The sequence below is a fragment of the Saccoglossus kowalevskii genome, chromosome 22, assembly GCF_978046115.1.
Source record: "Saccoglossus kowalevskii chromosome 22, keSacKowa6.1, whole genome shotgun sequence".
In the NCBI taxonomy this organism is placed as follows: domain Eukaryota; kingdom Metazoa; phylum Hemichordata; class Enteropneusta; family Harrimaniidae; genus Saccoglossus; species Saccoglossus kowalevskii.
In genome coordinates, this window is record NC_140662.1 from 27,757,923 (window position 1) to 27,780,740 (window position 22,818).

The 22,818-nt window shown below is 35.7% G+C and overlaps 1 protein-coding gene across 1 annotated transcript in view; it reads left to right on the forward strand.

Moving 5' to 3' along the window:
* LOC102804113 (dnaJ homolog subfamily C member 7-like) overlaps positions 1-10,233 on the forward strand; it is a 37,622-nt gene extending 27,389 nt beyond the window's left edge. The window contains exon 13 of the mRNA XM_085496005.1: positions 2,650-10,233. Coding sequence (XP_085352131.1) covers positions 2,650-2,768 — 119 coding nt within the window. The 3' untranslated portion in view covers positions 2,769-10,233. The remainder of the gene's footprint in view (positions 1-2,649) is intronic.
* Positions 10,234-22,818: the final 12,585 nt, after the last annotated feature.

Sequence of the window (22,818 nt, forward strand, 5' to 3'; positions counted from 1 at the left end):
TCTTCCTACTGGTCCTCGCCTCAGGTAGGCGTCGGCCAGAGCTGGGGGGCATTGTCCATCCCGGATGATGTACCGCCGTTATGGACAATCAAGTTGTGCTAAAGACACGAATCGGGTTTCTCGCCTAGAACCAAATCCCGGGACACGATCCTCACCCGATCGTCATCCTCCGGCTGGCAAATATTGTCGGTCCGGAGGATCAGGAGGAATTGCTTCTCTACCCGGTCCGAGCGCTGAGTTGCCGCGAGAACCGTACCAGGTTTTCCAGACGGGGAACCAAACACATATTTTTGTGTTACGGCCTTGGCAAACAGGATAAGCCGGCTTCCCAGACTTCCATCTCCAGGTGGATTACTGCGACTGTACTGGAGGTCTATAATACAATATCCTCCTCAACACAGACCTTGCAGAGGCACCAAGTACGAGAACATGAGGTCCGTGCGATTGCTAACTCACTAGCGCTAGCGTCAGGTGCCCCCCCCCCCTCAAACACATTCTGAGGGCAGGCTTCTGGAGAACGCAGAACGTCTTCATCAACTACTACCTAAGAGACACCCAATCTATTGAGCAGGGTCTCTTCAGGTTAGGCCCCGTCGTAACGGGTCAGGCTTTGTTTGCTGACCCAGCCCGTACAACCGCAGGGGCCCCTGCGCATAGGCGATAAGTCAGTCTCGGCATTTTTGTGGGCAGATTGTCTGTACCACTAGCACTCCCTGGAAGCTCCCAGGTTTCGCTTCTTTCGACCTACGCCTTCATGCGAACTGTTTCGGTCCTACTTCAAGCTTATCACCCCCGAATTCGGCTTGGGTCTAGCTTTTTCGGGCGCACCGAACCCTGTCACCACAGCAGCTTTGGTTTCTTGCTTCGGGGACAGCACAGGCAAGGTAAGACACCACCCTTCTTGGATCTTAACTTAGGTCTTTTGAGTTTGTTTTCATCTCGGACTGGGGAAAGACTTTCATCATTCCTTTTTTTCTGTTGGCTCGGGAAAAACCCGCCACCTATCGGTGTCTGACTCTGCCTACAGTTCAAAATAGTCATTTTGACTGACCGGAGTCTATGGTGGGTAATTGAACGTAGTGAATTTAGGCGAGGGTTCTCCGAACCCGCCTATTCACATAGTTCATACCCACCATAGACTCCGGGTCCCCCCAACCTCCCCACTCTTTCCGTCGCGTTGGTCTAAGTCCTCGAGGTGGAGAGAAAGAAACCAGAGTGATGGACGGCTACCTGTGGCGTTGCCACATGGCCTCGGTCACGTGGGTTCGTGACATAAGGGGTAAAAGAATCTTGAGGTCATGGGGCTTCCCCTGACCTGGATTCTATCTCTCCGTCACCGGCAGAATCGCCGATTAATGCCTACAGTTCAAAATAGTCATTTTGACTGACCGGAGTCTATGGTGGGTATGAACTATGTGAATAGGCGGGTTCAGAGAACCCTCGCCTAAATCTCTTGAATAGACTAATTCGTTAGCCCTGGTATAGGTCACAACTGAGAGACAGCCGTCTGACACTGTCGATTGCGTTTGGCTGCTGGCATGTTCGACTTCCAGCAGAGTGACTGTACATTCCATGTTTAATTTAGACATTGGGGAAATTAAAATAAAAAAATAAAAAAGTCAATCAAAAAAAAAAATGTTCACATGATTAACAAAAAAATACTCAGTATATTATTTAATGTAATATATATTTATTTTCTTATTTTTTTTTTATAACGAAAAGTATATTCTAAAAAAAGTAAAAACAAAAACGAATGCATTCTTAGTAGCAAATGATCACAGTAACGGTCAAGCTGCGTTTCACACAAGTGAATAACTTACTTGTTTTCGAAGTGTTACAATTGCTGATTATTACTCAGTAGTGATTAAAATAACGTACAAAAAATAAATTCGTTGAACTGTTGTAAAATTCAACTTAGTTTCACCGCAAGCGAATGATTTCAGTCACATATAAACGCTCGATTCGATACGATATCCGCCATGTTTGTTCAAACATCTTTAGTGAGCGACTTGAAACTGTTTTTGATCTGATAGGTCAAGTCGTTAATTAACAAATCGAAACGCTGGATGGTGCCAACATGATTAAATTACCATAGCTCATTTAAATATGTTAATGTAGTTCAGCGACCTCATGGTAAACAAAACACGGAAGAGATTTACCATTGTTGTAGTGCGATCGTTTGGCTTTGATTTTGATGGAAAAACGGCATGATTTTTTTTTAAATCAAGAAATTAGTTGTTTTCGAAAGAATTGAATTGAAGAAGAATTTAACACTTTTGACGATAACAGCTCATTGTCGAAACGCAGTTCAGGCACCCATTCACGCTACCCACAATAAACCTGTACTCTGGAATAAGCGTCCGTCAATGACTACGGAAAACCTAAATTAGAGTCTAAGCGTCAGGAATCATTGAAATGTTCGAAAAATTATGCCTTAATTTAAAATTAAATGGTCTATCTTTTTTGAAATATGTGGTAGCTGTGTGGTTTGTGAAAGTTTGGGGTGCGGCTTATATTGCAGGCTCTTTCTTGGGATCAAAACTTGTCAATTTCAACATGAAACAATGTCTCAAGTTAGGGGTGCGGCTTCTATTAAAGCTGCGGTCTCAAATATGATTTTTACGGTATTTGTTTTGTTTTTTCTTTTAGACTTTGATGCAGACAGTATATTTAGAGCATTTTTTGGAGGACCAGGAAGAGGAGGAACACATTTTTCATTTGGAGGAAACCAAGGGTACCCAGGAAATTTTGAATTCCAGTTTGGTTAACCATCACCATGTGGAATCATTGTTCTATCACATCAAATCATCATTCAGAGTGTCACCATGTGGAATCATTGTTCTATCACATCAAACCATCATTCAGAAGGAGAGGAGCTACAGCAGAAAATTCTGTGCTATCTTTCTCTCTGCTGCTAGTGGATTTTAAAATAGCTTATTGACACAGTTGGACTTCTTTTACATAGAATTACAATTTGAAAGTGTTTTTTCTATTAAACCCACCTTTTTTGAACTCTATCTATCTCATCACAATACAGGTTGTGCCATTATATTAATGTGTAATGTCGCCTGTTACTACCCGAATAGATCCCATTTATATCTCAGGATTCCCAGCATATATGTGTTCAATAATTACTGATAATTTATTTGTGGTTTACAATATCAAACTGCTAATGGACATCTTATTACCGATCACCTTGCTGTGACCTCGTAGTCTATAGACTCACCACCAACTGACTAGTGTAGCATTGACTAACCATTGCTACATGTAGCTATGTAACTTAACACTTATATGATCACACCAACAATGTATATATGGGGATGTCACACTACTGTATTACCCCATGTGGTGGTGATGATAATGTTTGTACTTTACCGAATTGTTAGGTACTTTTATTAGAAGTGCAGTGTTTGAATAAATTAAAACCATGTATGCTGATATTTTAGGTTATTCATGTTAGTGTTTCTTCTAAGTCTCAATTGTCTTGTACAACCTAATCCATGAACTCAACGAGTTGCTGAATAAAATATCTCGGAAAATTTTCCTAAATGTCATACATTCATAAATTTATTATTTAATTTTAACTTCACTTTGTAGCAAAGTTGTTGAGTGTCAAACATTCTTATAGAGGGAACACTGGATGTTTCTTTATAGAGGTTTCTAATAAAGCTACTGTAAAATACTTTATTTTCACTGGAATTAATTTTCACTGAAAAGACTTTGTAGGTGTTTTGTATGGAATTTATTTTCACTGATTTTTGGCGAATTGAATGTAAAAGATAGGAAAAAAGGTAAATTCACTGGACTTTATTTTCACTGAATCATACCTTAAGCGAAAATAAAGTATTTTACAGTAATAACAAATGAAAAACATGTAGCCATGAATTTTCGATTACAGTGTAACAGTTTTTTTGTAATCACAATCTTACTGTCTGTGACAAAATACAGTTGTAGAAAAAAACCAGGAATCCAATAGTATGTAGAGTAATAATTAATATTCACAGAAAAATTCAACTAATTTTTGTACAACATTAAAAACCATGTATATCATATTTGCTGATTTATTTGTCAAACTCGTAATCAGAATCCCCATATTTATCCAACAGTAGGGTTTTCTTGACCAGTTTTTACCCTCCATAACTAACTCAGTAAATATAATAAACATTTTTACATTTAAACATTGTAACCCTCAAGAGTTTTCGTCACATACAGGCTTCTGTAAGTTCAGAGGTCAAGGTGGAAAGAACTTGTACAAGTCTGGTTCATTTTACCATTAGAACCCTAATCTTGTGTTGTACAAGTCAGGTTCATTTTACCATTAGAACCCTAATCTTGTGTTGTACAATAATCAACTTGTACAAGTCAGGTTCATTTTACCATTAGAACCCTAATCTTGTGTTGTACAAGTCAGGTTCATTTTACCATTAGAACCCTAATCTTGTGTTGTACAATAATCAACTTGTACAAGTCAGGTTCATTTTACCATTAGAACCCTAATCTTGTGTTGTACAAGTCAGGTTCATTTTACCATTAGAACCCTAATCTTGTGTTGTACAATAATCAACTTTAAAATCACCAATCAGAAGTGAATCCCCCCCCCCCTTAACTCTAACCATCGCCCCCAGTTCAATTGTCCCCTTAGATAACTTAAAAAGGGACATGTACAATTAAATTGAGTAGTGATAGGGGGGTGCAAAAGAAACTTTTTCTGTTTTGTTTTTTCCTTCTGTGTTTTACAAAAGTATCCACACTTGCTTCATATTCAGAACTGAACTGTTTCTGGATAAGATGATTGACAGGGATGACAATGCAACTTTCAAAATTGCAGTTTTATTCATCTGTGATGAGAAACATAACTGCATAATGTCTTTGGTCTTTTCAACACAATGAACATAAAACCTTAATTTTGTAAAAATGCTTTATAAATTTGCCTCACCCGTTATTGCATATTACCTAACCTAGCCATCAATCAATTTCTAAATAAAAATGTAATTGTATGTTCAATATTTGAATGCTGTCTTTACCCAGAGAGTTTATTATAATTAGCTGATCATACTTTCTGAAGGAATAAAACTGTGCTTGATGATTGGTTGCTGATGAATTTGATTTACAACATGCCACATTGTGGTGAGTCACTGAATGCCAAAAAATGCTGTAAACCATTCAATTTGAGATTGGCACTGCAGAGAAGTTTCCATGATGTTCAACTCCAACACTTTGTTTTGTGAAAGAGATTTGCACTACATGCATGTATATGTCGATTGTAAGCATAATCTATTGTTAGCCCTGCTGGTTAGTTAAAATGTAAATAATTAATACAGTGCTTTTGACATTACTATTACCATCTGAACTATTGTAAATGTCTCCAATGTAGCAGTTTCTATGTGACCTTCAGCAGCAGCCAATGTTCACTTGTAGATTAACCTTACAGATACTAAGTAGAGCAATCAAATAATTCAACTATGAAAACTGAACCCCATTATACTGGTGACATTTTTTTTTATAATGTCTAACTAAATCAATGAAAAGTTCATATTTAGTTTCCTTCCCTTTTTTCAATTTTTTATTATTTTTTTTTTATTGCAGTACAATCCAAATTTAATATTACAGGGTCCATAGCGTCGGGAAAATCCTTTGATAGTCTTTTCATTTTTTGAGATCTGGAAAGTCTTTGAGTTGTCTTCAAATTACAGGAAAAATAAAAAAAATCTTTGAAAAGTCTTTAAATTTCTTCATAGTTATTAATTCATTTTTAGAAAGACCAGTTTTCTCCAGGTAACTACCATATCCTCAGAGCTTTGATGAGCTTTGGTGATGATGTTGGTCTGATTTAAGGGTCAAAATGTCTTGGAGAAAAATGCAAGAAAGTTTGGCAAACGGTCTGGAAAAATCATTTGGCTCTTGGTGCTATGGACCTTGTATTAACATGGACAGTTTGTATTTCAGGATTAAACTTGAACTTTTTGATTGATTGATATTAGCTGCATTGTTAGATATTCAGTCATTTATTTTTATCCATCTTTTTTCTGCTTGTAGTAATTTATTGAGATTATAGCCTGAATTGTAAAAAAAAAATGTTATGCACAGTGTGAACATTTCCATTGCACACTATTTGAATGTCGAGTAATAACATGGAACGTGTCAATGTCGGGGACATGGGTTACCTCGTATAGGGGAAAATTTGAACAAGTGCTGAATAAATTTTTTTGATGGAACAACAAATTGTATTGTTTTTGGTGCTAGATGTACAATAATTGTGGTTACAGCAATGAATATTTTTTGTAATTTAATTTTCTTTTAAACTTAAGTGTATTTTTCCATTGTTAAATGTTGTATATAAGAATCATATTACTGGAAAATGGTCAGCAGGATTAAGCAATTGAAAGCGGATATTTTGCTATACCAGTTTAGATGTGAACATGTTGATTGTGTATTGTATGCATCTTTAAATTTACAAAATGCTCATCAAATAGTTGGAAATCATACAAGAGATGGACAACATATAATCTGTGACAACAGGATATTTTTTTCAGTGTAAGATTTCTTTGACAAACAGCAGACAAGGATTAATATGAAAGTACTATTAATTTGAAATTGTTGGGATTTGATATAATCTCATTCACTATATACCACTTACTGATGCCTAGATACAGTGCTAGTAATATCTCATTGTTTAAATACATACAGCCTATAATGTGCTTTGTTCCACCCACGATATACCACTTACTGATGCCTAGATACAGTGCTAGTAATATCTTATTGTTTGAGTACATACAGCCTATAATCTATGCCATAGTCCACTCACTATATACCACTTTACTAATGCCTAGATACAGTGCTAGTAATATCTCATTGTTTAAATACATACAGCCTATAATGTGCTTTGTTCCACCCACTATATACCACTTACTGATGCCTAGATACAGTGCTAGTAATATCTTATTGTTTGAGTACATACAGCCTATAATGTGCTTTGTTCCACCCACTATATACCACTTACTGCCAAGATACAGTGCTAGTAATATCTCATTGTTTAAATACATACAGCCTATAATGTGCTTTGTTCCACCCACTATATACCACTTACTGATGCCTAGATACAGTGCTAGTAATATCTCATTGTTTGAGTACATACAGTCTATAATGTGCTTTGTTCCACCCACGATATACCACTTACTAATTCCTAGATACAGTGCTAGTAATATCTCATTGTTTGAATACATGCAGCCTATAATCTGTGCTGTGTTCCACTCGCTATATACCACTTACTAATGCCTAGATACAGTGCTAGTAATATCTCATTGTTTGAATACATACAGCCTATAATGTGCTTTGTTCCACCCACTATATACCACTTACTAATGCCTAGATACAGTGCTAGTAATATCTCATTGTTTGAATACATGCAGCCTATAATCTGTGCTGTGTTCCACTCACTATATACCACTTACTAATGCCTAGATGCAGTGCTAGTAATATTTCATTGTTTGAATACATACAGCCTATAATGTACTTTGTTCCACCCACTATATACCACTTACTGATGCCTAGATACAGTGCTAGTAATATCTCATTGTTTGAGTACATACAGCCTATAATGTGCTTTTTTCCACCCACGATATACCACTTACTAATTCCTAGATACAGTGCTAGTAATATCTCATTGTTTGAATACATGCAGCCTATAATCTGTGCTGTGTTCCACTCGCTATATACCACTTACTAATGCCTAGATACAGTGCTAGTAATATCTCATTGTTTGAATACATACAGCCTATAATGTGCTTTGTTCCACCCACTATATACCACTTACTAATGCCTAGATACAGTGCTAGTAATATCTCATTGTTTGAGTACATACAGCCTATAATCTGTGCTGTGTTCCACTCACTATATACCACTTACTGATGCCTACAGTGCTAGTAATATCTCATTGTTTGAATACATACAGCCTATAATCTGTGCTGTGTTCCACTCACTATATACCACTTACTGATGCCTAGATACAGTGCTAGTAATATCTCATTGTTTGAGTACATACAGCCTATAATCTGTGCCATAGTCCACTTACTATATACCACTTACTAATGCCTAGATACAGTGCTAGTAATATCTCATTGTTTGAATACATACAGCCTATAATGTGCTTTGTTCCACCCACTATATACCACTTACTAATGCCTAGATACAGTGCTAGTAATATCTCATTGTTTGAATACATACAGCCTATAATCTGTGCCATAGTCCACTTACTATATACCACTTACTAATGTCTAGATACAGTGCTAGTAATATCTCATTGTTTGAATACATACAGCCTATAATCTGTGCTTTGTTCCACCCACTATATACCACTTACTAATGCCTAGATACAGTGCTAGTAATATCTCATTGTTTGAATATATGCAGCCGATAATGTGCTTTGTTCCACCCACTGTATACCACTTACTGATGCCTAGATACAGTGCTAGTAATATCTCATTGTTTGAATACATACATCCTATAATGTGCTTTGTTCCACCCACTATATACCACTTACTAATGCCTAGATACAGTGCTAGTAATATCTCATTGTGTAAATACATGCAGCCTATAATCTATGCCATAGTCCACTCACTATATACCACTTTACTAATGCCTAGATACAGTGCTAGTAATATCTCATTGTTTAAATACATACAGCCTATAATGTGCTTTGTTCCACCCACTATATACCACTTACTAATGCCTAGATACAGTGCTAGTAATATCTCATTGTTTGAATACATACAGCCTATAATGTGCTTTGTTCCACCCACTATATACCACTTACTAATGCCTAGATACAGTGCTAGTAATATCTCATTGTTTAAATACATGCAGCCTATAATCTGTGCCATAGTCCACTCACTATATACCACTTTACTAATGCCTAGATACAGTGCTAGTAATATCTCATTGTTTAAATACACGCAGCCTATAATCTGTGCTGTGTTCCACTCACTATATACCACTTTACTAATGCCTAGATACAGTGCTAGTAATATCTCATTGTTTGAATACATACAGCCTATAATCTGTGCTTTGTTCCACCCACTATATACCACTTTACTAATGCCTAGATACAGTGCTAGTAATATCTCATTGTTTAAATACATGCAGCCTATAATCTGTGCTGTGTTCCACTCACTATATACCACTTTACTAATGCCTAGATACAGTGCTAGTAATATCTCATTGTTTGAATACATACAGCCTATAATCTGTGCTTTGTTCCACCCACTATATACCACTTTACTAATGCCTAGATACAGTGCTAGTAATATCTCATTAACTTCATAAGTCACCAGCTCAAAATTTTATAAACTACATTCCATGGAATCTCAGTTGATTAGATAATTTAACTTTGACTGTAATACATTTTAGTGTCTTTAGTTTCAGTGTTACGAATGTTCTATCACATATGACATTAGTGTAAAACACTGAATTGTTTTTTGGTTTAGTTTTCCAATTTGTTGAATAAGATAATTTAAAACAGACTATAAAAGCCCAAAAAGTTTTAAAGTGATTTGATCTTTAGATTAAAAAAAATGACAAAACATGTTCCCCATGAAATTCAACCACCCAATTGTCAAATTGAGTATATACCAGTCACACTGTCTTTCAATGACAGTTTCTTTTTTTTTTCTGAATGAAAAGGAAATTGTGGCAGATTATGTATTCTGTTACAGAAATCTGATTGTAGTGAATATTGGTCAGAGACGTTTTTAAAATTACAGGTCAGCCGTAAGAGGAGTTGCACCTTCCACCCTCTGCTTAAAAAACAGCTTGGTAGATGCTCTCAGTCAGATGTATGTATTGTATCTGGGTCTGCGTCATTTGCTTTAAGTTTGCAAAGCCGTGCAATACGGTTTACTACGTAGGCACTTTTTTCTGTTGGTGTTGCAAATTTCATTTCATACATGTGTAACTGTGAGGCACAGCTTTTAAGAAAGGTGAAATTTTATATTCTTTAATAGAAACAGATACTGTTAGGATGATTTTTACAATGTATTTTATGTAAGACTTGACATACTTGATTGACAATGTTGGCATCTCTGAATGCTGTATCGTAAAAATAGTTAAAACAATTTGAGTACAAAATACAGGTGTTGAATGGAGTTGCTTCAGGAGTACAGTACTTTGTAGTTATTTTCAATACATCTTTAAATGCTGCATATTTTTGTGCATTAAATACGAGAATTAAACAAGTAACATAGACTTGCAATCTTCTTTTCTTGACTGGCAAAAACTCAGATATTGCATCTAACGAGTCAAAATTTACAAGCCGCTAGTTATCAAACTTGAGATATATAGCCAATTTGAATCAGATTTGAAAAATACAAGCCATTTATGGAACAGTCCCCATTAGTTATCAAATTTAAGATATATAGTTTTCTTTATAGTAATATAGCTGGAATATAACCATGTCAGGAATATGATTTTTTAGCTCCGCTGTCGACTTTGTCGAGCGGAGCTTATCATATGAGTGATTGTCCGTCGTCGTCGTCGTCCGTCGTCGTCGTCCGTCGTCCGTGTCAATGTTTTACTTTTTCGACTTCTTCTTGAAAACTACAAGCCTGAATGCTTTGATACTTGGTGTATATGTACCTTGGGTAGACCTCTCTCAGATTTGTTCATTTCATGATGATATCTTCAATTCTCTAATTTTGGTGAATATTTTTGTCATTTTTAGTAAAAAGTGATATTTTCGACTTCTTGTTGAAAACCGCAAGTGCAATTGCTTTGATATTACATATATAGGTACTACATGTGGACCTCTCTCAGATTTGTTCATTTTGTAATGATATCTTTAATTCTCTAATTTTGGTGAATATTTTTTCATTTTTGGTAAAAAGTGATATTTTCGACTTCTTGTTGAAAACCACAAGTCCAATTGCTTTGATATTACATATATAGGTACTACATGTCGACCTCTCTCAGATTTGTTCATTTTGTAATGATATCTTCAATTCTCTAATTTTGGTGAATATTTTTGTAATTTTTGGTAAAAAGTGATATTTTCGACTTCTTGTTGAAAACCGCAAGTCCAATTGCTTTGATATTACATATATAGGTACTACATGTGGACCTCTCTCAGATTTGTTCATTTTGTAATGATATCTTTAATTCTCTAATTTTGGTGAATATTTTTGTAATTTTTGGTAAAAAGTGATATTTTCGACTTCTTGTTGAAAACCGCAAGTCCAATTGCTTTGATATTACATATATAGGTACTACATGTGGACCTCTCTCAGATTTGTTCATTTTGTAATGATATCTTTAATTCTCTAATTTTGGTGAATATTTTTGTAATTTTTGGTAAAAAGTGATATTTTCGACTTCTTGTTGAAAACCGCAAGTCCAATTGCTTTGATATTACATATATAGGTACTACATGTGGACCTCTCTCAGATTTGTTCATTTTGTAATGATATCTTCAATTCTCTAATTTTGGTGAATATTTTTGTAATTTTTGGTAAAAAGTGATATTTTCGACTTCTTGTTGAAAACCACAAGTCCAATTGCTTTGATATTACATATATAGGTACTACATGTGGACCTCTCTCAGATTTGTTCATTTTGTAATGATATCTTTAATTCTCTAATTTCGGTGAATATTTTTGTAATTTTTGGTAAAAAGTGATATTTTCGACTTCTTGTTGAAAACCGCAAGTCCAATTGCTTTGATATTACATATATAGGTACTACATGTGGACCTCTCTCAGATTTGTTCATTTTGTAATGATATCTTCAATTCTCTAATTTTGGTGAATATTTTTGTAATTTTTGGTAAAAAGTGATATTTTCGACTTCTTGTTGAAAACCACAAGTCCAATTGCTTTGATATTACATATATAGGTACTACATGTGGACCTCTCTCAGATTTGTTCATTTCATAATGATATCTTTTATTCTCTAATTTTGATGAATATTTTTGTAATTTTTGGTAAAAAGTGATACTTTCGACTTCTTGTTGAAAACCGCAAGTCCAATTGCTTTGATATATTATACATATAGGTACTACATGTGGACCTCTCTCAGATTTGTTCATTTTGTAATGATATCTTCTGTTCTTTAATTGCCATGTGCATTGCTAACAGCGGAGCTATCTCAGCCGACAGGCTGCTTGTTTAACATTAAAATGATTGACATTTGTAGCTGATCATCAAACAAGTACTTGTCCATATTGAGAGATATTGCTCTGGAACAGCATTCAAAATCAGCCATTTTGGATACATATATATATATATATAACATGATGTATAACGAATATATAAAATTTGAATATAATCAGGCAAAGCATGTCAGATATGGCACTAGAACCACATTCATTAAAACAAAATGGCCGCCAGTTGGCCATTTTGAATCTTATCTGAAAAACAAAATGACATGCATCAAGGACCCATTATGTCTTATGTATGTACCAAGTTTGAACAAAATCCATCCATAAACAACCAAGATCTGATTTTTGATTTATTTTTGATAATTTTTTAGCACAAAAAAGGCCACCATTCGGCCATTGAATCAGATAGTCAAAGCATTATATCTGTACATCTATGACATGATAAAATTTGAACATAATCAGTCAAAGCAAGTCAGAGATATGGCACAAGAACTGCATTCATTAAAACAAAATAGCCGTCAGTCAGCCATTGTAAATCAGATTCGAAAAATAAAATGTTAAAATTTGTCTAAAACACAGCAAACCACAAGAAGAAAATGCACCACAATGCATTATATTATCTCACTAAGAAAAATATACATGCAGGAAATACAAGAAACTAAATTGGCTGATAAAATTTCAAAAAGTTTGAGTTATTGTAACAAGAACAGAAAGTGTGGCAGGATGACAGTTTTGCTTCATTCCTACCAGCATCCAATATGAAGTGCCAAAGCTATCAAATTCATACATATTGCATCATATATTGAAAGTTTCACAAATGACTACTATCAGTGTCAGCAAAGACATTAAAAACTGCACACCATGATGGAAAGAAAAATGCAAAGCATCATGGGTAGGACATGAATGTGAAGCTAATGTTTATAACTAAAACATGGGCCATTTATACAAAGTTCACAAAGAGCATTCAGTCTTCAGAAGTCACTTCACATAATTACTAGTGCATATTTTGCTGGTATAATTATATTCTTGCAATTTGACCCTTTAACCTAGATTTTAATAAGATGACAAACTTTTTATTTTGACTGTTTTGTATTTTCTAGATTCTTTGATTGAATGCAGCATGTATAGTTCATTCAAAGTTGCATTGGGTTTAAGTTAATAAAGTAACAATATCAGCACCGATGATCTCTCAATATCAAAAAAACAAATACTAATTTTGTGCCCACACTCATTTTAGTCCTAGAATTGTAGGATGAGATACACTTGGTGCAAATCTATTCAAAAATCAGTCTTTTGGCCTTTGTCATGTAAACAGTGTACCAGGAATTGTATTCTGATTTTACCACCTAACTAAAGTGATGGTAAAACCTATCTGCTAAGTATTGCTTAAAAAAAAAAAAAAAAAAAAAAAAAAAAAATTATTACCAAGAATTAATTTGTAAAGACACACGCGTACACATGTACACAAAATTGATTTTAAGGGCAATTCTAGCTGAGGGGATCACCAATTGTTTTAACAAAAAAAACATTTTCAATAACAAGAGAAGAATATTATTAATACCAAAAAGTAAAAAGATATCAACTAAATATACACAACAAATCTGACATGTCTACCAATAGAATTGAACATCAAATATAATAGCTTTTTAAGAAGTATTTTATAGCAAAAGTCTATGGCAAATTCCTTGCATGAAAAGCAGTACTTGGTAATCTTTCAGTGACAGCTATGCTAACAAGATACAACAAGGTGTTCATTGCATCACATTATATCGCTCTACGTGAATATTACACGGAATACCTCTACTTGTCCATCGACTCCAGGTTCTTTCAATTTTTTAATACTATAACATTGCCCAATACTATTCAATAAAATGTGTGTTTTATTGTTGTCGGTCCAGGTAAAATGTCTGTCATCGATATGCACTCTCATGTGTGCTTCCAGGTTGCTTTTCCAGGCAAAACATACATCACATTCTTTACACTGGTATGGCTGCTCACGAGTATGCACTCTCATGTGTACTTGCAGGTTGCTTGTCCGGTTAAAACACTTTTCACATTCCTTACACTGGTAGGGCTGCTTATCGGTGTGCACTATCATATGTGCTTTTAGACCGCTTTTCCAGGTAAAACACTTGTCACATTCCTTACACTGGTATGACTGTTCACTGGTATGCAATATCATATGTGCTTTTAGACCGCTTTTCCAGGCAAAACACTTGTCACATTCATTACACTGGTATGGCTGCTCACGAGTATGCACTCTCATGTGTACTTGCAGGTTGCTTGTCCGGTTAAAACACTTTTCACATTCCTTACACTGGTAGGGCTGCTTATCGGTGTGCACTATCATATGTGCTTTTAGACCGCTTTTCCAGGTAAAACACTTGTCACATTCCTTACACTGGTATGACTGTTCACTGGTATGCAATATCATATGTGCTTTTAGACCGCTTTTCCAGGCAAAACACTTGTCACATTCCTTACACTGGTATGGATGCTCACCAGTGTGCAATCTCATGTGTGTTTTCAGGCTGCTTGTCCAGTTAAAACACTTGCCACATTCTATACACTGGTATGGCTGCTCACCGGTGTGCACTCTTTTATGTTGCTACAGGGTTTCCATTCTGATGAACTGATTGTCACATTTTACATTGGTATGGCTGCTCCTTTGTGCATTTTCATGTTTGCTATCAGATTGTTTTTCCAGACAAAACGCTTAGCACATTCTTTACACTGATATGGTTGCTCGACAGTATGTATTCGTGTACTTTACACTGCAATGGTGGTTTAACACTCTTCTGTTTCATTGCTTGTCATGGAATCCAGAAAAACATATTTTCTCGTCAGCCATGTTGTTGTACGCAGTCAGTTGGCGTACAAGTGATAATATTTATTTATTTATTTATTAACACACAACATCCCCTGGAGGGGATGAAAAGGGTTACAAATCAGATATTAGTAAAAGAAAAATAACTACATAAAAAGGAACAAAAAAGCATTAAAAAAAAAAGATAAATTTGTATACAAGGAATGTGTTACTGGCTTAGTTTATGTAGGTGCTGCTGTCTTATATTAAAACAGTTTTTTAAATATTGTGCTAAAGGAATTGACATTTTCTCGTCACTTAGTAATGATATGAATTTATTTTCATTACTAAATTTGTCAAAATTTGGTATACATATAATATAATAAATGCAAACCGATATATTTACTATATGAGGGTAGCCATCTTGAATATGGTTTGAAACTAAATAAAGAGTTTCCCGTAAATCATGGGGAAACCAAACTTACACGTTGGGGGTTACACAACCGCTAATAAACTTTCGTCGTTTTTATGCGCGGACAATCCCTTGCACAAGAACACATCATAGTACACAAAAAATCAAGAATACTCTTTCCCTGCTCTTTCCGGGGTACTTAAGGTAGAAGCCTAGTCATAATTTTTGACAAAATTGGTCATAAATCGCATGACAATGTTCATTAGTTTATTATGTACAATCATGAAGCTAATGTCCCATGGTACAATGAAATAGCATTATTGTGTGTTACAGTTGTGCCTTTTGAGAAACGTGTTCTAATATTTTTTGAAAATAGCTATTTTTAGAACAATTCCATAGAACACAATGTTAAAGAAAAATTACATTTCTTGACACTTTTTAAAACCCAGATTTGTTTAAATAATTTAGAACAAAAAGTACTCCATCATTAACAATATATGATTTTTTCAGCCTATGTCACCAGGCTAGATATTGAGATATTGCATAATATCTCTGCCATAGGAACCTGTGGTAAAAGTGTTATAATAGTGTCAAAATGGCGACTTTCCACTAAAGTACAACCATCAATTTCTCGAAAAACAGGCTGGTGACCCCCAAATTTGTTTAGGCCAATATCCTTATATTGCCTTAGAGTACAATTTATTGCAAAATGAATAAATTCTGGGTTTTTTAATTCATGAGTGGGCTTCTACCTTAAAACCGAAATCATCATCCAACCCTATAGCCAATCAGTAATGGCCTTACAGTTTGGTTGACAATTTTGGTTTCAAATTCTCGGGGCGGAGCTACGTCACAAGACATTCCAAGTTGCTAAGACGCGCACCACTGTACTACATATTTCATTGGTGCTGAGGTCGGCGTCCTTTGTCTGTGCTGAGACAGCGCTTCCTGTGACAACACAACGCATGTAAGGCTCTGTCTGTGCGAGCTGGTGTGGAACGCCGGTTGAAGAGCCGGTGAAAATAGCTAAATTCGAGAGAGAAAACAGCACAAAATCAACTTTCAAGTAATCCTGGTCAAATTTATGTAGGATAGGATATTTTGGACATATACTGCTCAAATTGATCTAAGTGTTCAAAACGTCATAAAAAAAGGCGCCACCGACTGTGCGCGTCACACAATCTTTATGCTAGCTATCAAACAACTTGTAAAGTCAAAACATCTACGCGCCAAAGTGAAAAGGTTGACGCGGGAAAAATAAAAGTCAACCCGCCAACCGTCTCCACCACACCCACAGAATAAATAAGTTTATCTGCTTTGCTTCTCACGATATCCGACTGTCAAATGCCAGAAATACGGCTAATACCGTTAGCAGGAGGGGGCAGGAAGATTGAAATGAAGCCTACTTTTTTCCCCTATCTGATATAGAAATTTTATCTGTCTCTAATTTTTAAATGCATATAGTGTAGGTGTTTTTTTCAAGCATTGTTTATTATTATGCAGAGCAAGCCACAGGCGCTCGGTACATTTCTGTGATAATAAAAGAAATTTACGATAGGGGTATATTTCCTTTATTATTACAGAAACGTACCGAGCGCATGTGGAGCAAGCAAAGGCAACAGAGGATATTACCATAATTCGAGGATGGTGGCTTAGAGTTGATTGAAACATTGAAGAGATTTCTTTCATTCTCTCGACTGATGACATGTACTTCTCGTGACAAGAACTAGAGTGATGTGATTTTGGGGGGAGACTGGGAATTGTATTTTTTACGTTGACGTGGTGTACTGTCTGCGGTATACGTAGCAGTGGTCTTGTCTGACTATTATTGCATAAATATATGTCCTCAATATCTAACAAATCAAAAATATTACACATATCAGATGACCAATTTCCATATCCCAGAGCATGTTCCCATAGAAACACTTTCTTAGTTAACCTTGATTCGTCTAACATGCATAACGTGTTCCAGTATCTAGCCATATTACAAAGTCAGCTGGCGCACACGTGATAATAAAATAAATACAATATTTACTATATGGGGGCCGCCATCTTGCCTTCAGCATAAAACTAAATAAGAGACAAGTTGTGAAACGCGTTTTTCAAATTCCTACAAATCTGGCCAAAAATACCAACCTTTCACAAAAATGCGATTCGCTGGGGTTATATTAAGCCAACCGATAACAAAATTCGGCCGAATTCAGCGTTTTTGTGTGGAAAAATTTCTTGCATACAAGCACCAAGAACATATAACACTTTCCTGGGGTATTTGAAACCGAAATTGTCATCTGACTGTAAGACCGTCGCTGATTGGCTGCTGAGCTGGAATGACAATTTTTCATCAATCCAAAAACTTTTTCTCATTTTTATATTACTTACTAATTTACGGATCTCGTCATATGTAATATTACCATTTAATACAGGGTTTGATATGTAATCAGATTCACTCAATCTTTGTTATAAAACATCTTTTCGTATTTTCATTTGATTCCGAAATTCAATATCATAATCCTCTCCATCAATATTATACAGTGAAGAGAATTAATTTCGCCAAGTATCCAAAACCTTTATCAGAAAACCACTTTCATCATCATAAACTCCCATAATTATATTTTTTTCGTTTAGGGGGTCCTAAATGTTAGGATCATGAGTACACACTGTTTCAATTTCATAAAGTTTTCCTTTCCTGTAACGGCGATACGTCAAAAACACGTTGAGCAGCTTTAAAATCATTACCTAATACCTTTTTAACTGTACGATTATGCAAATTATATGACTGAAATCTTCGCTCAGCTTTGTGCATCTTTTTCCATAAATTATTTAACTCCTCATTCCAATATGGTTTATGATGATGGACTTAGTTTGTATATTATTAATATTATTTATTTTATTATAATCGCAATTTGTAGTTGTGTGTACACTCATTCTAATAATGTGGATGAAATAATAGGCAGAAAGCGCATGTTTACGGATGTTTCCGCTTGGGGGCGTACTTCACGTCTTGGCTCAATATCTCCAAGCCACAGTCAGCTGGAGCACACGTGATAATAAAATAAATACGAAACTTACGATATGGGGGCCACCATCTTGAATGCAGCATAAAACTAAATAAGAGACAAGTTGTGAAACGCGTTTTTCAGATTCCTACAAATCTGGACAAATTCACCTCCGAGATTATCCCCCAAAATTGTTAGGTTGAATGATGAATATGTCATCTTTTATATCAATATTCTCTATGCCGATTATAATAATAATAATAATATATAAATATGTATTCAGTATAAATACTAGTATATATAAGATATATAATTATATTATATTATTTAAAATTTGGTTTATATATAAAATTTAACCGGTATATAATAATACATATGTTCAAACCCCAACACTTTTGCTATATAATGTTATATCTTAGTCGAAGGTACCACATGGAATGGGGAAATGTGTTAATATACGCATAATGACGCATAGTACTACTAAATATGGCTGAGATTTTCAACATTCTGTGTACCGTAGCCCAACATGGTCGCCGTGAGTTACTTGTGCCCTCGTCGAGGGCGCAACACCTCACGTCCATGATAATAATAACTTTTTTTACACAACTAAATCATTTAGTAAAAGAATAACAAGACATAAATAAACAAATGTAATAAAACAGTAAAAAAGAAAACTAAAGAAATAACAAAATAATAACTTCAATATTCTCGCAACTTTTAATCAAGGGATTTATAGATAGCATCTTTAAGGTATAGTGAAAGGGCTTTGATATTTTTCATTACCTCAAGAAAAATATCATCTGGCAAACAAGACAAGAATGTCACAGTCCCCGTTATTTCATTATACAATACTCATGTTAAAATAATACACGGAACATCTGCAAACAGATGTGGGCAAAACTCATCATAAAATGATTTCCCTTAATTAAGGTAGCGAGAAGGGTTTTGTGACGTTTTTAAATAAAACATTCTCTGTCTGTTGTCTCGTTGAGAACAGTAATTTAGGTTATATATATCAAAAGACTAAGTATAGAGGTACAAGTTCGCACAAACTGGACAGTCATTGTTTACATAATTATCACGTGACATCAAAAATGGCGAACCTTGTAAAAATGACTAAGTACGCGATTGCGAGAGCACACTGCGGAATTTCCTGGTGAAATTTACGTCATGCATTGTCCGTAATCAAGCCCATTGAAATGCGTCTCCGATAATCAAAAGAGCTATTATTCCGATTTCTATGCAGGTTTGTTTTTTTGTCCTTAAATTATTTCATACTTGGCACCTTTAACAGACTATTATTCTGTGACAAAGCATTTTCTTTAAAAACCCAGACATATTTCGCACCATCATTATCTTTTGAACGATAACTGCGAGTTTGAATGTCCTAGTCCGAACGCACTTGATTTAGCGGCGGTCCCAATGGGTCGTACTCGATCAAAACTTCAACTCGAGAAAAACGCGAAAAACAGTTTTGGTTAATAAAACACTGTAGATTTGCTGCATTATTATAAATATACACTAAAAATGGCCAAACATATTAACCACTGATATCATAGAACTCATAAAGAGTGTCAGATAATGAATAATTTCAAGCTCGAGCGTGAAAAATGAAGAAAACTGCTGGCATTTGAGTCCGTACTCAGGAACGTTCGGGTTTTCCATTGTTATGCAAACGAACAACGAAGGATAATCCTCTGACAAACATTACTGTCCCACTATACACGCTGACAGTTTACAAACAAGCTAATCCTTCAAGTGTCTCTGATAAGACATCTAATAAAACGGTTTTCATGGTGAAACAAAATGGCCGATGTTTGAAAAAAATTGCCGTGTCAGAGTGCGACACTGAGTGGCAGATTTTTCTTTGCCTCGTCTGTCAACGCTTTCTTTCTTTTCTTCCCCATTGCGTTAGAAAAAAAAATGTATTAGTAAAATAGAATATTGACTTGGAAAATAAAACGATTTAAAAGAAAGTTGTGCAAAGTTACAGTACTCCTTTCGCACAACCTCCCGCCCGCTTCCGCTTTCCAATCACCCTTTTCTCTCGCTTTTGCGACCGCTTGTTGAATTCGACCGGACAATTTCCGCTTTATTTTCGACCACGCAAACCCTGAAATATCACCGCCCACCTGCTCGCTCGCGCGCATTTAAAATTCGGACTAACAGAATAATTTCCGAGGTTTACATTGTCTTATAATTGTCTTTCTGTTTTTTATAGATGTTGAACAGCTGACAAAAGTTCAAATACTTTTTGTTTTAACTATCTATAATTATATGCACGCAACCTGACCCTTTGACCTCGATTTGGCCTGGACTGAATATTTTATTTTAAACAATATTCTGACGTGAAATACAAAATGTATTTCAACACAAGTACGACATGGTTGTCTGAGGTTTCTTTCCCGATTGTTGAGTCTTTGCAATGTGTTTTATATAACTATTGTTGTTTCCCCCGATGCTGAAGGACCGTAAATCTAAATGGCAGTTACATGCATGGGCTGAGTGAAAGAAAATATTTCTAAGCCTAAAATAAAACCTAATATTACACCTCTTTGTGTATTTGTTAATTTTACATATGTTTGTCATGACAGTATGTTTGTAAATATCTAGAAAAATCTCGTCTTTCGTTGATAATTTCGATTGTTTGTTTGGAATGTCGATCCCCGTTGGTTTCTCCATACTCAGGCTGAGTTTAGGAAGAGCGTCGATCAACACCGTGACAATCAGCCGAGAGAAGACAAACATTGACCGTAATTCATGGGGATCATGTCCGTAATTTGTGGGCTGAAACCCCAAATAATTAAACAAGTATTATTATTTTAATATATATTTTATTTTACATCGCAAAACTAAACCATGCAAAAACAGAGCTAGAGTTGTTCGCGGGGTGACCACCGAACTCGGCCAGATTTCTACTCGGTCAATGACCGATCACGGCCAGTGACCGTACTCGGCCAGCATATGTGCATAAGGGTGTCAATGATGCAACAGCGAGCGCTGTATTACAGACTGTCAGAGTCATATCACAACAAAATATAAAAAATGTATGGGCGTCAAAGGGTGTCGATTTCAGTGATGCCTATCGTGCTTTGTTAATAAAAAAAGGGATGTCGATTTCAGTGACGTAACAGCCAGCGCTGTGTCTTTTGTCATATCACAGTAAAATGTAAAAAAAAATAGACGGTCGCCGCCGATGTGATGTCTGTGATTCAATGTAATGTCTGTGTTTTTCCTTTGAAAAGAAAATTTGCGTCACTGAAATCGACAATGTTCAGCCAATGTTGAAATCAACAACATGTCGGAGAACCAGTAGCGTTTGTGTGTGTGTGTTTGTAAACTTGCGTTGTTGAAATCGACAACAAAATAGTCGCGGGAATTGGCGACTGGCCGAGTTGTGCATTTTTTTCCTGGCCGAGTTGAAATCTGGCCGAGTTCGGTTGTATTCGTTCGCGGTGAAACAACCGCATTGAAGACAATGCAACTTCAACTAGCCATTTCTTACCTTGAAATAAAAAAAATAAAAATTCGAAGAGCATCGGGGAAAATATTAATAATCATCCTTATCAATCGCTTGCTTTATTTTATTCGAATCTATGAAATTCACGATTTTTGTTTACAGTTGTTGGCAACTTCCCCGCTAAAAAAGTTATGGCTATAACTAAATTTGACACGTTTTTCTTTTAAGCCCAATAAATTATTCATACATGTCAAGCTCTGTTCGATTCTTTCAGGGCATATGGCCGTTTTTAGTCGAAAATATTTGTTGTGGGAACACTTTTATGGTACGTATACGGTATAGACCGAACTCGTTCAATGATCGTGACTTAATTTTAAAAATTCAATGTCAAATTTTACCAGACGTGGACCGATGTGGATTCGGTATCGTTATTTTTGGAATTACTCACTAACATTTCCTCGTTTCTCTGCTCTCTCAAAAGGAGTTACCTAGGCTTTTTTCACGTAACTGTCTCATTAGAAAAAAATATTACATCTAGAACAAGCGCCCAAAACACGTAACAAGAGGTCCCAGTTCAGTTGCTTTCACGATACAAGTGTAATACAACTATTAGATTTGAAGTGTCGTTCAGAATGTAATAATAGTTAATACTAGTTGTATGTTCACACTTTACTATCAAAACCACCATTTCGACCACCCATGTGCCAGTGATCAGTGTTTGGGCGAGCGGTCAATGTTTTCAATGAGCGAGCTAGCGAGCGAAAAAAAAAACGCGATTAAAATGCGGTCGGTTTCCGGTCGGACAAGACCGCGTGGTCGGAAATTAAGCGTTAAGCGGTCGATGTAAAAGCGGAAGGTTGGGCGAAATGAGTACTGTATGACCATGTTTCTCGGTCGAAGTCTCGACTGACAATAATGCTGACAATGGACGTTAGATAAACACGCATTGTTTGCAACTGGAAGCTTATCACCCGTTATATCAGAATCGTCAACAACAGA